The 16,792-nt window shown below is 34.5% G+C and overlaps 1 protein-coding gene across 1 annotated transcript; it reads right to left on the bottom strand.

Moving 5' to 3' along the window:
• Positions 1–4,708: 4,708 nt before the first annotated feature.
• Positions 4,709–10,792, bottom strand: LOC143551135 (paired amphipathic helix protein Sin3-like 2). Its single transcript, XM_077041641.1, has 19 exons — positions 10,632–10,792; positions 10,367–10,550; positions 9,839–10,108; positions 9,482–9,764; positions 9,268–9,404; positions 9,058–9,133; positions 8,942–8,971; positions 8,662–8,858; positions 8,424–8,578; positions 8,215–8,342; positions 7,873–8,127; positions 6,931–7,784; positions 6,746–6,846; positions 6,516–6,654; positions 6,292–6,444; positions 6,046–6,206; positions 5,271–5,361; positions 5,027–5,175; positions 4,709–4,926 (listed from the first exon to the last, which is right to left on the bottom strand). The coding sequence occupies exons 1-18, from the start codon at positions 10,697–10,699 to the stop codon at positions 5,035–5,037; spliced, it is 3,423 nt and encodes a 1,140-aa protein (XP_076897756.1). The 5' UTR covers positions 10,700–10,792; the 3' UTR covers positions 4,709–4,926; positions 5,027–5,034.
• Between the last annotated feature and the right edge of the window lie 6,000 nt (positions 10,793–16,792).

Consider the following 16,792-nt stretch of genomic DNA (forward strand, 5'->3'; position numbering starts at 1 on the left):
GTATACATACATACATATGTATGTATACATACACATACATATGCATACATACACACACACACATATATATATATGTATATATAAGTTTCCTATATATATATATGTATGTATGTATGTATGTATAAGTGTGTGTGTGTGTGTGTGTTACATGAAGAAACACAAAAATCTCGTCTCCTAAGATCAATTATCTCTGAAATACGTCTCTCAAGACGAATTTTAAAAAGCTTATTTTCCTAGAATTTGAAAATATGTACGGGACAGGCAGGAAACATAAAAAAAACAGTCTTGGGAGACTGTATTTTGAGGAAAAAGTTAAGAAAAAATATGAACTTTTTTTTTAATATTTTAAAATAACTTACGCTTTTCCATCAATATTTTCTCAGATTAGATCTGCTCCCTACATTTCTTTAAATCTTTGGTCTGCTCCCTCGTAATAATTATTTTTCGCAATATGTCTCCTAAATTCAAATTATTTAAAATTATCAAAAAAAAGCCATTTTGAAGCTACTCTGCAGAGTTCTAGCAAATGAAGCTCCCTAATGACTTGTTTGTGACATGAAGGACGAATTCCCACAGACCTTGCGTTGTACGGCCTTGTTTTTGGGACACTTTTGATGAGGATAACTACAAATGGATAAAGGTACCGGCTTAGGTTTGGTTTATCTTTTTCTTTTTTACTTTGGGTTGTTTATTTATTTATTTTTGTATGAGGTAATTTTATAGAATAATAACCAAGTTTTAAAAGTGCTCTAGTTAGGCCATTCATCTTTATAAAGTGTTTCAATTAACTTAATCAACTTTCATATTTTATTAAATTAAAGGTTTTTAACATTTTTTTTAGCATTTTTCTTTTTTGTTTCACATAGGAAATTTTTTTGTCTTTTCTTTTGATGTTGACATTGAGTGACGACGTGGATTTTATTTTTTGTTTTTAAATTTTAATATAATTAACGTTTTTTAAATTGTTTAAATTTAACTGCATATATTGCAAGTTCCGACTCCCACATCTTATCCTCCATCTCTTTTTTGACGAACAAAAAAATCAGTAAGACTCGATTTGAAGATTTAGTGACCCGATTTGAGAAAAAATTGCATGAGTGACCTAATTAAAATAATTTTGAAACTTGGTTACTATTCTTGAGATATTCCCTTTATTATTTATTTATAAAGTTGTAATAAACACTCTGTAAGTCTGTAACATACAAAGTTCGGTGATCTAGCACTTTAGAATTTTTAAAACTCTTTTGCATTATTTATCTTTTTGATTCTTAAGCATGTATTGTCTAAAAGTGAATAGTTTATTATGATAAAGAATTAACTTTAAAAGTTATACATAAAAGTTGGTAATTATATAAACAACTTAAGTTCCTGTATCATGTTATGGATCGTGGTCACTGACCGACTCAGGAGAAATCGGTTTAACTTGAATGTAACAACCAACGTAAAAATCAGGAGGAAGTTGTCTAGAAAAGTGCCAATTACTTTTTTTCACATTTGAAGTGATCAACGCGTTTAGACTTTTATTTTTCCTAACTTTTTTCCTTCTTATAAAGACAAGTTAATATATACATCTAAATTCTAACGTGCCCATTGATGAATAATTAAAAGACGCGTTAATAAACAAGTCAAAAGAAAATTAATTCGTTCAAGTTATAGCCTAGAGGGCATGCGGCTCTATTTGACCAATTTAAACAATTAGTTAACACTTGACAACCTTTCTTAGTTATGGTTTGGAAATATCCTAAACCTACTACCGGCAATGTTTTAAAAACCGGTTTTTTTACTCGTATCGGATTGAGCTAAAAATGGTATAATCGGTTGAAAAGGCTTATAGCGGGAGGTTTAATCGGTTGAATAGTTTAGCTTATAATTTTCTATAAATACAACTTCAGCTCTAAAAATAAGCCAAAAGTAAATGATTCAAAAAAAAATAATTCAAAAATTAATCCATATTAAAAAAAAATAATATAAAAACACTCAATTTTAAAAAAAAAAATAGTCATAAAGTTTACATGTTTCAATGTAAATAGTTGGGTTAAAAGCAATTTTGAAAAAATATGGGCTGCAGATATAAAAAATTTCTCAGACTTTAAATCAGTTAGCTAGTAAAAATCGGTACTTTTAGAAAAAACCGTTGGTTCACTGTTCTAGCAAAACGGTCAAAATACCGGACTTAAAATACCGGTCTGCTGTGTGAAATCCGGTTTAACCGGTTCAACCGGGCGGTTTGAACCGGTTTTTAAAACACTGCTCGCATCGAATTGAGCTAAAATGAACCGGGTTATATTGGGAGGTTCAACTGGTTGAATAGTTTACGTTATAATTTTCTATAAATGCAACTTCAATTCTAAAAATTACCCAAAACTAAATAATTTCAGAATAAAAAATAATTCAAAAGTTAATCCATATTAAAAAAATAATACAAAAACACTCAATTTAAAAAAAATCGTCATAAAATTTACACGTTTCAATGTTCATTATTGGGTTAAAAGTAATTTTGAAGAAATAGGGTCTGCAAATATAAAAAAATTTTCGGACTTTAAATCAGTTTGCCAGTAAAAACGGTATTTAGAAAAAATAGCCGGTTCATTGTTCTAGCAAAACGGTCAAAAATATCGGGCTTAAAATACCGATCTGCCGTGCGAAATCCGGTTTAATCGGCCGATTTGAACCGGTTTTTAAATGCAAAATCTAGTCGTGTTGTTGAGACGTACGAGGTTCGTGCTTTGACCATGGATGTTTCTAGAAGGTTTTATTTTGACCATTGAAGAAGAACGTGGATGTTGAGAAATCAAACACGGGTGTTCATCAGGTTACTTAAATAGTTAAATGTAGGGTTGCAAATTTATGACACGGAATTATTAACATCACATCGATACGGGTTTTAATATATTTGGGTTTGAGTTTAGCAGGTTTCTTGACATATTTAAATTCGTGTTTTAATAGGTTAAAGACATGTTAACATGTTAGTAACCTGTGTATATTTTTAATTTAAAAAAAAATAAATAGCACTCCTAAAGTCCTAAACCTAAAAGTCTTGGATACAACATTTCACTCATGCCCGTCAAAACCGGGTATTACATTTTTAATGGATGTTATAAGTTTCTTCTATGGTTTTTTGTTTCAAAATTTTTTTTTAACATTTAAACTATAAATTTATTATGGTAAATTGGATTACATCGAAACAGAAGGCAAGCGGGCAACAAGCTGCGCTGCTACCCCTTTTTGAATCGCAAAACCCAAATAAATTTACCAAATATGTTATAAATTTGTAGTTTTTTGCTTAATGTTATCGATAGTGGACCTAAATATAACCATCAAGAAAAAAACCCATTTAATTAAGGTCCAGTATTTTTCTAAAGTTTTCTTTTTCTCTTTTTTCTTTCTTTTTCTTTTTTTTTTGGGGGGGGGGGGGGGAAGGGAGTATTTAGGTTATAAAATAAATAAAAAACAAATAAACAATTATTTTTTTTTACTTTTAGACTTTACAACTACAGTAAAAAGTAAAAACTTAATAACCAAATGGACCATAATTATCATTTGATTTATAAACCTAATTAAGTTTAACCGAAATTAGTGATGATTCTAGAGTCATTATCATTGTAGTTTGGTAGGATTTATGTAACACCAAGGAAAATGTGAATCAACATTGTTACAAGTTAGTAAGTGTTTATTTAGTGCACACTTGTATAAGTCAATTCTTATCTCCGACACAACAATCGAACCTCGCTATTCAAAGGAGCGAAGACTTCTAGGGGGTTCCAAAGGGGCATCTCCTCCTTAACGGGGGGCTAAAGCAGCACTCATATTTATTTTCGTCATTAATTATGTCTTTTTCCTTAACATTATGTCTTTTTTTCTTAACATTGTGTTATATTATTCAACACTAGGATATAGTATTAGTCCGTGTGATACACGGGTGGTTAAAAACAACAAAAAAGTTAAATTTTGTAATATACATGATAGTATACTTTATAGATTCATATGATTAAATGATAAACAAAATTTTACAATTCATAAATCTCTAAAAGCCTCTTTAAATACAAAATTGGATTTTAAATTAATTGTTTAATGAATTTCTGGTATTAATTATAAGTGAATTAACAATATATCATTTATAAGTCAAGAAAACTAACACAATAACTACTTAAGTGGAGTTGGTAAGGCTCTTTAGTTTGAAACATGAGGTATTGGGTTCGAGACTTGTATCACAATGGCTGTATTTGAAGAGAAACCGGGTCATGGGTTATAACTAAACGGGTTCATGCTCCACATTGTGTTTTGAAGAAGAGATGATAAAAGAGGAAATTGTTCATATAGCATCCTATGTGGAAGCCCTAGAATTGCGCCATGTGGAAAAATCATGTTGTTTTAATATATAGTTAGATTAAATTAGATTAGATTCTGTTATATAGTTCGGCATTGCGTTGTATTTTGCGATCAAATACTTTCGGCTAACAAGTTCAACCACTTTGAGCTAACACTACCAAATTTTCATCACTAACCAACCACCCAAATAAATAATTCTTTCATGAGCAAGCCACTAAAGATCTTTAATTATTCTAATAATATACTTATTACTTTATGCTATTCATTATTCATATAATGTAAGATATCCGAAGACAGCAAAATATCCATGAACCAATCTACTGCATTATAAATAACAAAATCATCTTTCAACAACAGAAATGAAAAACAAAAACAATGTAACTGTATTAACCTCCATAATCAAACAAACATCAGCAACCTCTATACACAACAAACCCGAAACGCACCAGCGGTCTCTTTATGCTCAAAACCTACTGGAAATTGTAACAAACAGAAAATACGCTGTATTTACGAGGCCCTATCGACATTTGTTTATATAAAGCTTCAATAATACTTGTTACATTAGCAAATCCGCTTGCTTCACGGGTATCTAATGATCTACAATAGCAAAACAAGCAATGATATATACCATGTTTCCAATTTATTTTAATCAGATGTAATTGAAAGATAGAATGATATATAGATATATAAAATGTACCTGCTTGACTATTGTTGTGATAATGAGGCTGCTAAGAATTTGTGAAATCGTTCTACGTTTGACTGTTTTTTAGTCTGGTGAGTCGATGTCCTTCGTCTTTTTCGTCTCTCACGGAAGAACAAGTCTTCTGTGTCGAGAACGTATGATATCTGCATTCACATATTTTGTAAATTATATAAATTACAATTATAGCTTCCCCAAAATAATAGAAACCTAAAGTAATACTAATTTAAAATGTGGGCACCTTCGAGGAGCTGCAAGACATCTTATACTCCAAACCGTTGACCACATGAGCACCTTCCATGACAACTGACTCATCCAACCGCTTTTTGTTTCTGTGTATATAGAAATTAATATATAAAATATCCTCAAGCTTTCAGAAACTTTGAAGAAAAAAATATCCCGGTTTGAAAAATGAAAACTTTGACCATGTTGACTTTTTTACATGTGGTTGACAAACTGTTTTAAATCCAAAATAGAAATCAAACCTAGGTAATTAATCCATTTAATCTAATTTTCCCTATAAGATATTAAGGTGTCAAATAAAAGTAGGCCTATAAACAAACCGAGCGTTCAGTGAACAGTTCGTAAACCATTCGGCTGGAAGTTCATTTATGCTCGCTTAGTTAAACAAACGAACGTTCCATCATTTATGTTCTAGAAGGTTCGTTTATTTAAATTCTTTATGTTCATTTGTCTATGTTCGTTAGTTTGCATTCGTTAATATATTCATTTAAAATTGTTTGGCCCGTTATAACTTATTTTAGTTTTAATAACTTTTTAGGCCAACACATTGTGTTTCACATTACTTTTTACTAGTTTTAGCTCAATTATGTACGCTCATTTACGTTTGTGAACTGTTCGTTTATACTGTTAACAAACATAAAGAACACGAACATTTTCATCTTCTTAACAAACGAACACAAACAAGAAAACCATGCTTGTTTAGTTGTTCGCTTCCAATCAAATGTTTGGTTAGAGTTAAACGAACGAACCCGAAAAGGAACCAAATTTGTTACCTCTGCATCATAATGCAAGATTGCTTTTTTGCAGTAGCAACCGAAAGAAAATCTTTGTGAAGATAAGTAGAAAAATGAGGATCAACACAAACGGCAACAACTTCCGGCTTTTCAATCCCATCATCCATCAGCTGGATGGTCAAACGAGAAGGACAAGATGACTGCAAATAAACAAAAAAATAAAGCATGTTAACAGCTCACGTGCGACGTGCGTTAAGATTCAAATTAAAAGGAAAGGAAACTTACACATTGAAATCTGTATATGTTCTCATCATGAAGAAGAACGTGTGCATTTTCAAAATACACAGAATCAATAAACTTCTCTGGTTTTCGGGATCGTTCATATTCATATAGCTGAAGAAGTTTGTTGTCCATTTCATCACCAACAATGTTTTGAAGCTGCATGAAGAAAAAAGATAAAATAATAATCCAAATCTTTGAATAATAAAATAATTTAGTAGGCAAAATACCTGTTTAACGAGCTTGTAAATCAGCTTGTCCAGCGTAAATAACACATATGATTGATTTCCAATAATGGCCCGACAATCATCCTCAAATTTTGCATTATCAGAAACACCATCAAGTAAATTGTACAAAGAAGTCATAAATCTGCAAAAGTATAATGACAGCATGTTATGGGTCCAGAAACCAGATTCCACATAAAATCTGGATAGAAAAATAAACGAGTGTAACAAATTACATAGAATAGATATCGTTAGGGCTAGAATCTTTAGCAGCTCTCCGCCTTGCTTCATCAGATGCACAAAAAAGTTTCGCAGATGATAATCTGTCGTATAATACCTGAAAAGTAATGCAAAAATAAAAATTATGTGTGAGCAAAGATAATAATTATGACTACAAAAACAATATAATGCATATACTTACTTGGTGGAGTCTAAAAAGTGTATAAAAGCCATCATTCCCATAAAAGACACGTGAGTCTTTCTTCTCAACACCACATGATGGCGTTGCGACACATTTAGCTAACGGTTTTGCGGTTCGTAAATAATAAATACCATCTCCAGAAACAAAGTTTGTATCCTCTGCATCTCCTTCACTTTCGGCTTTACCATCATCGTCATCATCATGTTCTCCATCTTCATCTTCATTTTCTTCCTTTGACGCGTCATCATCACCAGCAGATTCACTACCGCTGACATCATCATGGTTATTTTCACTGTCATCATCATCACCAATGTTTGACTCGTCAAAGTCACGATTAGGCGACAACTCACCCTCTTCTTTCTCAGGTTTAAGTGGCTCAACAAAACTTCCATTAAGCACTGTATCAGTATTTGATTTGACTTCATGACCATTTTCAGTAACTTTACTCTCTTTTCCTTTGGTCAAACTATCTCCATTTTCTAGAATGTTCTTTTGAGGATGTGTTTTATCTGGTGACTTGTGTTGATCTCCATTGCAAACCGGCTTTGGTTGACTATCAGTTTCTTGAACTGCACTTGCACCAGTGTTTTTTGAAGGCTGGGAAGAAACACCAAGCACGGGTTCCAAGAAAGTTGACCAAAGAGTCAAAACTTTGTTGAGTTGTTCCTTGCTTGTGCAAATCTCTTCACATGAATACTTTATAAGTTTAAATGCATCTTCATGAATGCCACTATCGGTATATTCAAATTCAAGATTTGGTGAAATGAAGTGTCGGCTTCCAGCAGAGATACTATGCAGCAAGTCTTCATCTTTTTGACTTTTTCCCTTTATTTCCTTTATCTCAGCCACCAACGCTGTTTATTAAGATTTAAAACATATATTAGAAAGTCAAAACATGGGTTTCCTCAATTTTAAAACTCGAACATCTAATTACAGACTTACATTTTGTGCTCAAATTCTTTGAATCTTGTTGCTTGAAATAGAAGCTACGGTGATCAAGTGACTTGTAATGGTTTTTTGCATAAATGTCTGCCCAAACTTTATTAAAGTCAGATTTACATTTTGACCACTCCTCTTGTTTCTGTTTAAGGCGAGTCAGCACGACAGGCAATGCGGCCGAAGGGTTCCTACGAAGCGTTTCCATGGCATCAAGACCATGATCACCATATAACCGCTCCATGCACCGTAAATTCAAAGCTGCACGCATTCACAAAGATATTAAACATCAAAACAGCATAAATTGAAAGCCCTATAAGTAAATAATATAATAGTATTAGCATATACCAGGGAAGTGGTCTTCTATACGGATGGGAGTATCAGGATTGATTGTCTTATTGTTAATGTTGTTTAATAATTCCTCAGCTCGTTTAGCAGTCGATTTCACAGATTCCAGCAACATATCAAGTTCAAACCTAGTGTCATTATTAAAGCGAAAGGGCATAAATAATTACAAGGGAAATTTTATATAAAAAAGAATGATAAAAAACGATTACCTGTCATCCTCGCATCTGAATAAGCTTTCTTCATACTGGTTCCTGCGCATATGTTTGAAGGAATAATCTTCACTGCCAGAAGTAACAGACACCCAAATCTCATTCAACACTTGAGTACCAAGGTCTGATCTTTGGCTAACTGATGGTATTGGATACTACAGAAGATGAAATCAAAAATATGTGAGAAATATGGAATAAATTACTTTTAAAAAATATAAAAATGATTCAAAGGGCTCACGTCATCAGGAAGAAGCCTGTAACTAGGAGTACAACGTTGACAATCAGAGAGATCAAGTTCTTGAATAGATTTGGCCCAATATTTCTCTTTGTATTTGTCTCTCTCTTTTGCAGCATCGTTTTCACGCCTGCTATGTTCCCTCTCTTTCTCCTCGGCTTTGGCAGATTTAGATACATGCCCTTCGCTCCATAAAGATTCTGCCACGTGAAATAAACGAAAAATCTTTAGAAAAACTGCAATTAAATAAGATTGTAAAGCAAATAACAGGAAAAATACGTACTTTTATCCATGACACCAGCAAGGAATCCATCTGCAAACAGGAAAATATTTAAATGTAACAAAAGAATCTCCAAGAGGAGAAAAGAGCATATCCAGTATGGTAGTTTTTATATTTACCTATATTTTCACAGCGTTCCAAAAACGTGCTAAATCCTTCCATAAGATCCGGGTGCTTTCCAAGAAGATCAGAAACCTGTTAATAAATAAAACCCGGATATCAAACTTCCAAATATGGGAAAACATATCATTAGATTTAAGATTACAAAACGATTCCATTTTATTAATGTTTAATTAGGTGTTAAATATGTAGCAAGTTATATAACATACCAAGCTTTGTAGTTCCTTCCTTGTAATTATTTCTGTGCTAAATATATGCAAGCATTTCAAGAATGCTTGGTAATCATCTTGATTATGCAATCTATCCTTCACTTTCTCACAGAAAGTAAATTCTTGGACATACATACCTGTAGCGCATAAATACTCTAATGTCAGAATTGTCCTGTTTTAAATTGACCAACATGTATGCAAATAATTAACTCACTTCTCATTGAATCTTTATCACCATGTGAGCCCACACCAGAATGGACTCCAAAATCTTCAATCTTGCTTGAAAATTTTCGTTTCTCAATATGTCGTGTGTCCCGATTAGCATCATGATCAGTTTCTTTGTAATCCTGATCAAGATTTCTCCTATCTCTGCTTTCCTTTTCAGATCGCTTTCTCTGATCCTTGTGAAACTTCATCGTCGCTTTATCATCCTCGTCAGCGTTTAGATCCAGTTCAGGATGTGAACCAGAGATTCGATCTTGCCGGCCTCCTCGTGGCTGATTACATCACACATTTAGTCACTCATGATATAATAATATAGCAAAACACTTCTAAAAATCAACTGCAATACCTTATTATCCACTTGTGCATGCTTATGTGGAGCCATTGCTGAGCTCCGTTCATCATAACGATGTCGGCCCAATGAAGCATGATGCGCAGATGCAGCAGCAGCAGAAGCATCGGGCATGAACTTTGTGAATTCATCAAGAAGATCAGGTTGATCATCAAAAAGTGCAGCAACTTCTAGGTAAACATCATTGATGCCCTTTTGTTCTTTTCGGTACATGTTCAGGATGCCCAAAAACGACTTGTATACATGATCATCGTTTTGGAAACGTTTCTGCAAATCAAACGAGTTAACACGTGTATTACAGTAATAAAATAACACTCCCTGCGATATGTGTCCACTAGACAAAAATGTAAATGGATTTAAATAAATATATAACGCCAATTTTTAGGGCAACAAAGTATACATAGTTTTAGATAAAGGCAACTAATGCAATCTAGTGATTAAGGGTAGAAATGGAAACTTGATAAACGAATTTGGAAGTGGAAACTTATTTTGGGACAAACTAAAATAGAAAGGTAGAAAATTTACCTTTATTTTGTTTACAAAACTTATAGCCTCTTCAAACTCCACTGTTTTTTTCGGTGGAGGCTCATCCTCCTCAATTACAGTAATTTCATACCCTTTGGGCAAGAAAGTGTTGAACCCAAAAATCAAATTATTATGACCTTTAAACAAGTCTTTTACCCTTGCTATGACGCCAGCAGTATCAATTCTGCACCAAACAATCTAGTGAATGAGTTATATGATCAAACATAACTAGTCAATTCTCAAACAAAAGTTAAACTTCATGTACCTTTGAGCTTTAAAATCTTTCATCACATCAAGAAACATGTCATATTTTTCTCGTTGGCCATGAAACATATCCTTAACTTGTTTTAAATAAGTTAATGCATCATTAGTTGTGAGTGTTTGTGCACTACTACCACCTCCCGCCCCTCCACCACCTCCTCCTCTTGCACCTGACCCTCCCGCCACCTCCCCTACTCCTTCATCTCCTGGTGCATGCGGTTGACCATATCTTCAACATAAAAGAAAACGGCAAAAAGTCAATTTTTTTTCTGTCAGATATGCCAAATAAGTTGTCAATGGTACACACACACTTTTACAATAATCACAGGCCCTATTTCATGCAATTTTCATCCAACAACGCCATGGGAAGGCCAAATAAGGGATATAATAAAATAAAAAACATTACAACATTTGCAATCACACCTTTAACCACACAAACCCTAAAAAATAAGAAACCAAAACCTAGCCATAGAGTCAACTGCAATTTTATTTACATCCAGCGGAAAAAACAGAATCTTCTGAACAAAAACTAATAATCTGATATTACATGCTTTACATACAGATCAAAAACAACCGTCTACTCACAAATTGCAATTAAATATCAGAGTATATCAGATGTGCAGAACAAGTTGTAAATAGTGGACACAAAACATTCTAGGATAATCACAGGTCATATTTCATTCAATTTGCATCACACACCACATGACTTATTAAAAAAAACATTTTTCAAACCCTACAAAGTAATAAACGAAAACCTAATCATCATGCCAACTGCAATTTTATTTATTTCCTGCAAAACTAACAGAATCTTCTGCACAAAGAGTAACAATTCACCATTACATGCTTCACATCCAGATCAAAAAACATCAAAATCCACCGCGAACTCATACCTCACAAAAAAAATATAATTCAAAGTTTCAAACACCAGATAACCTAAATCACACAACACATGACATCAATCCGCAAAATCCTAACACTAACCCTACCACACCATCCACAAACCTCAAAGTCAAACAATCAACCTAACAAACCACAAATTAATCAACAATTAATCACATCAATTGAAAGCCAGTAATCTTACGGCTCTCTCGGAGCCACAAACGGCCGCTTGAATTGAGAACCGGTGTAGCCGTCGTCTCGCACACGCTTCATCCCTAATATAATCACCGTCAAAATCATAAACAAATTAAGTAAATCGGTTTTTAAAATCAATCAACAATTATAAAATAATAATAAGAATTACCGGTGAAGTTGCCTCCACGGAAAGCAAATTAAAGGAGATCTAGTGACAACGAACAGAATTAGCAAGTGTATTGGCGTGCAGATCGAACGAACTCGAAAGACCAAACCAGCAGCAGAGGCAAAAGAAACCAGTTTGAGAACAAGAGAGAAAGAGGTTAAAGAAAGAAAATATAAATATATATTTGGGAGTGTATTTACGTGACACTATTTATTTACATGCTTTTGTATATATATATATATTATACTGAAAAATGAAAATCTGTTGTTTTAAGTTGCTGGGCTTGGGTTTTGATGTTTTAGGGTTGTACTTGGTGTGGAACTGTGGATATGGGGTTTTGTAACTAGTTAATGTTATTATTAATTTAAGGGAAAGAGTTTAGCATGTGGGTTAAAGTGGGATATTTGTTTTTAACTAATTATTATTATTTTAATGGAAAGGGTTTATCATGTGTGGTTTTTTTTTTGGAACGACCAACTAAGTAACTCCGGGTACTCCGTACGCGGCCCTATTGGCTAAAGGTAGCCCGAGCCGGCCACGAGTCCGGACGGATGAAGCCCCTAGCGGTCCACTCATTGAGGGATTCCCCGGATAAAACCCGACTCCCATGCCCGCCAAACGGCACGACAGCGTGGAGCTGGTAAAACCGGGTGAGATCAAGACTCGAACCCTGGCAAGCCAGGGTCATCCCTCATATCTCCCATATAAATTGGTGATAGTGAGGTTTGAACCCCCTACCTCTCATGTGTGGTTGTGTGGTAAAGTTAGTTGTGTCAGAGCATTCGCATTCAGTTTCCTACTATATATCCATATATATAATATAACTAGATTTTATCCCCCGTATTACGGTGGTTGTTTTACATTATTCGTTCGAAAGATTAGGTGTTTTCACTATTTCTTTCGCGGAAATACGATTTGAATTCGAAAATTTCAAGAAACTTATTTTCTTCCAATAAATGGATTCAAAATTAAAGTAAGGAGTGGCAAATATAATTTTTTTTATTGTAAGAAAGTTAATAATATACTTAGGGTTTGTTGATGAAAGGGTTTCATAAATAAATTATATGTTATAACACGTTTAAAAGTTATCTAGATTTGGTGACCCATGTCCCGCTTATGTTTTTTACTATAAAATTGTTTATTAATTATAAATAATATCTTTTTCTTTTTAAATTGATATTAAATTTTAGTATATTCCTATTTTATAGGATTTTCATATCAAATAACTGGTAAGATTAATTTTTAATTTAATGAGATGTTATAACCCGTTTAAGAGCTATCTGGTTTTGGTAAGACCCATACCCATGAATTTGGATTAAATCAATAAGAGGCCTTCATTTAAAAATCAAGAAATCTGGTGGCTTCCATAAAAGGGGGGAGCGACCATATCGCGACACGTAGGATTTTTGGGTTTTCGTTTATATATATTATAGATTATATTAAAGATCGCTATGATTTCTCTCTCATTTTCAATTAAGTAATGCACTTTTATACTTTTATCATTATTATTTCGCTCCCCTTCACTCGCAACCACTTTCAGAAGGTATTAAAATATTATACAGTTTGAACAATGAAATCTCAAATTTAACTTTTCTGTATAATATTTTCTTTCTACTCTACTCACGACCACTAATAAGCATACCATATAATTTACAAATTTTTCTTACATATTTTTAAAGAATAGGTTGAGAATGCTATAACGGTAAGAGTTTATCATGCGAGTTAAAGTTGGATATTTGTTTCTAACTAATTATTATTTTAATGGAAAGGGTTTATCATGTGTGCTAAAGTTAGCTGTGTCATGTGTTGTAGGTATCTGATAAAATAGCAAACAGAATATTTTTTTATTACTATATTTTATCTCCCGTATTACGGGGTTTGTTTTATATTATTCGTTTACAATATTTATTTATATATTTAAATTTTATTTATTGTAAGAAATCTAATAATATATTTTGGATTTGATAATGAAAGGGTTTCACAACTGAATGAGATGTCATAACCCGGTTTAAAAGTTATCTGGGTTTGGTGAGAGCCATGACATGATTATTTTTTTACTATAAATTTGTTTTTTAATTATAAATAATATATTTTTTTTAAATCGGATATTAATTTTTAGTATATCACTATTTTATAGGATTCTCATATCAAATATTTGGTGAGATTAATTTTTAATTTAATGAGATGTTATAATCCGTTTAATGGATATCTGGGTTTGGCGAGACTCATACCCATAAATTCGGATCAAATGCATGAGAAAACTTCATTTACAAATAAAACAATCTACTGGTTTGAGAGATTAAGCTTATAAAGTTTTCGTTTATATATATTCAAGAGTAAGATATCAATTACTTAATTTTCAAGTTACTAATAATTTTTAGGATGTGTTGAATTTTCGGTAGCTCGTGTTCCTAACTAAATTGCTTTCAAATTTAAGAAAATGTTCATGGTTAGTTGTGTTAGTTTTCTGCAAAACGATTTTTTTTAAGGACACCTAAATAATGCATTATATATTTCATAGGAGTTGGATCTAATAGGAGGTATATCATTAAAATAAAAACGATTACAATAATGTGGCAGACAAACGGGCAACAAGCTGCGCCGCAACCCCTTTTTGAATAGCAAAACCAATTCTACTAAAAACAAAGCGTTGGGTCGTAGGAGACGACAAAGTACCATGAACGACACGCTGAATCCTGTTTAGAAAATTCACGGCCTCTGGGGCCAGAAACCCAAATGTATCAAAAGCAAAAGGGAGAAACACGTGTTGATTTTCTAAACAGGCTTTCTCGTGTTTGGCAACTTTGCCCGATTCGGCCTTCAACGCAGCCTGACCCACAACAAATCCGCGGTCCCTGAGCCCGACAAGAGGAGATACTCCTGTAAGGTCCACACAAGCGTGTTTCCCCCCTGCCCACCTAAACACAAGAATATCAGCTGGTCGTAACGTGGACCTCCTTTCGAGCGGATCTGTAAGAAAGTTAATTGGGGCCTCCTTTTTTGCAGAAATCCCTGCCCGTTTAAGAACATCGCACAGAACATCCTTAACCAAATCATGCCTATATTTAAAACTGAGTAATTCTTTGCAATGCACCGCATGGTCTCCAAAGGAATCCAAACAGACTTTGCGGCAAACTGGGCAAGGCTCATCAATCGGAAACATAGGGATCATTAACCGGTACTTAAGGATAGCCCGGTACTCCAACCCCGACATGTGTTGGCCTAATCCTTCAATAGGGATGATTGTAAGAAAATCCTGAGCCCGAGGAGCTCGAAGACATTCAAACACCGCTTTTTAGCGAGGAGATAAATCAAACTTCGCTTCTAAATTCTGGACGATTCCACTAAATAAGGCACTCGCCAAAGCATGTTGGGCTTTAGAGGGGGCGGTGTTCTTATTAGAGAACCCGCTAAGATCAAAATCGGGAAGTGAAGTATGTAAACGATCCATCGCACACCCGTAATCAGTGTCCAACCTATCAATACCACATCCCCGAAGAATGTGGTCCTGCAAACTCCATGATTGTGCTCTCGAAGCCACAAAAGCATATGTAGATACATCCCTGGCCGAACATAAACCCAACCCCCCAAAATGGGTCGGAAGAGATGCCAACCTCCATTGGAAATCCCCGAAGAACGGCCCCCGACAAACCACGATGTCCTCAATCGCCCCTCGAAGGCCATTATCAAAAATAGAAACAGCTTCCTCCACGTACATAGGTTGGCACGTTCTTAAGCCAAACAACAGCTTTGCGACCCCCATACATGAGTGAAGCAAAAGAAGCTCGCATTGAGGGTCTCGAAGCCTTGGAAGATAACTCATCAATTACACAGCACTGGATGCCCTTTTCACAGCCAAACTACTGATAAACCCCTCATCCCGACTTACAACGCCACCAAGGAGTTTCACACCAAGTACTGGCCTTCCAATCCCGCAAGGGAACAACCCCTCCCGCACCTTTTCCCCATTGCACGTTGGCCAAAATAATTCTGTTTTCTTAACGTTTAATTCAAGACCCAACCGAGGGCCCTCGGCCCTGATAATATCGAATTCATTAGCCACTTCTTTAGTGTCCCCGATAATCGTACCATCATCCAAGTACCAAGCATGGAAAAGAAGCTTGCAACGATCTCTGATTCGGTGAACAAGTGGATGCAAAACTAAGGCAAAAAGAAGAGGCCAAAGAGGGTCCCCCTGCTGAACCCCAGTGGTGGACCTAATGTAAGCATCCTCCACATATAACCTAGCCGATTGCCCATGTAAAAAATCTACCCATAAGGAAATAGAAGGACATCGACTACGTACCTCATGTAGAAGGGCTGTCCTATCGACTAAGTTGAAGGCATTAGAGAAATCAACGGTAAGTATAGCCAATGACCCATCCGAGTGAAACTGATTTAAAAACCGTTTGAAGCGAAGGAAGAAAAAGTACGGTGGCATTTTATTAATTTTGTTAAGTAACGGATTTTTACATATCAAAAAATGTAAGTATTACTTTTATTACGCTATTCCAAGTTGCATACTTTTATTACGCTACAATCAATTTTACAAGCAACGCAATAAAATTAATCAACTTGTAAAATTATAGCATAATAGAGTTACGCTATTTGTAAATTCTATAGCATAATAAAACTACTCAAGTAGGGGTGTCAATTTCTGGAACGATCCGAAACTCGACATGAAAAAATATAGGTTTGGGTTGGCTGACACGACCCGTCTGGTAAATGGGTCAACTTGAACCTGACCCGTTAAAAAAACAGGTCAACCAGAACCCAACCCGTTCAAAACGGGTCAACCCAAACCCGACCCGTTCAAAAGTGGGTTGATCTGTTAACCCGTTTAACAACCTTGCCTGATGCCGCCTTCAATGCTGCCTAACCTGCTAAAATCCTATTGTCCCTAAGCCCAACAAGAGGGGGCACTC

The sequence above is a fragment of the Bidens hawaiensis genome, unplaced genomic scaffold (genome assembly GCF_021521415.1).
Source record: "Bidens hawaiensis isolate Kalapana, Puna unplaced genomic scaffold, B.hawaiensis_p1.1 tig00016268_1, whole genome shotgun sequence".
Lineage (NCBI taxonomy): Eukaryota > Viridiplantae > Streptophyta > Magnoliopsida > Asterales > Asteraceae > Bidens > Bidens hawaiensis.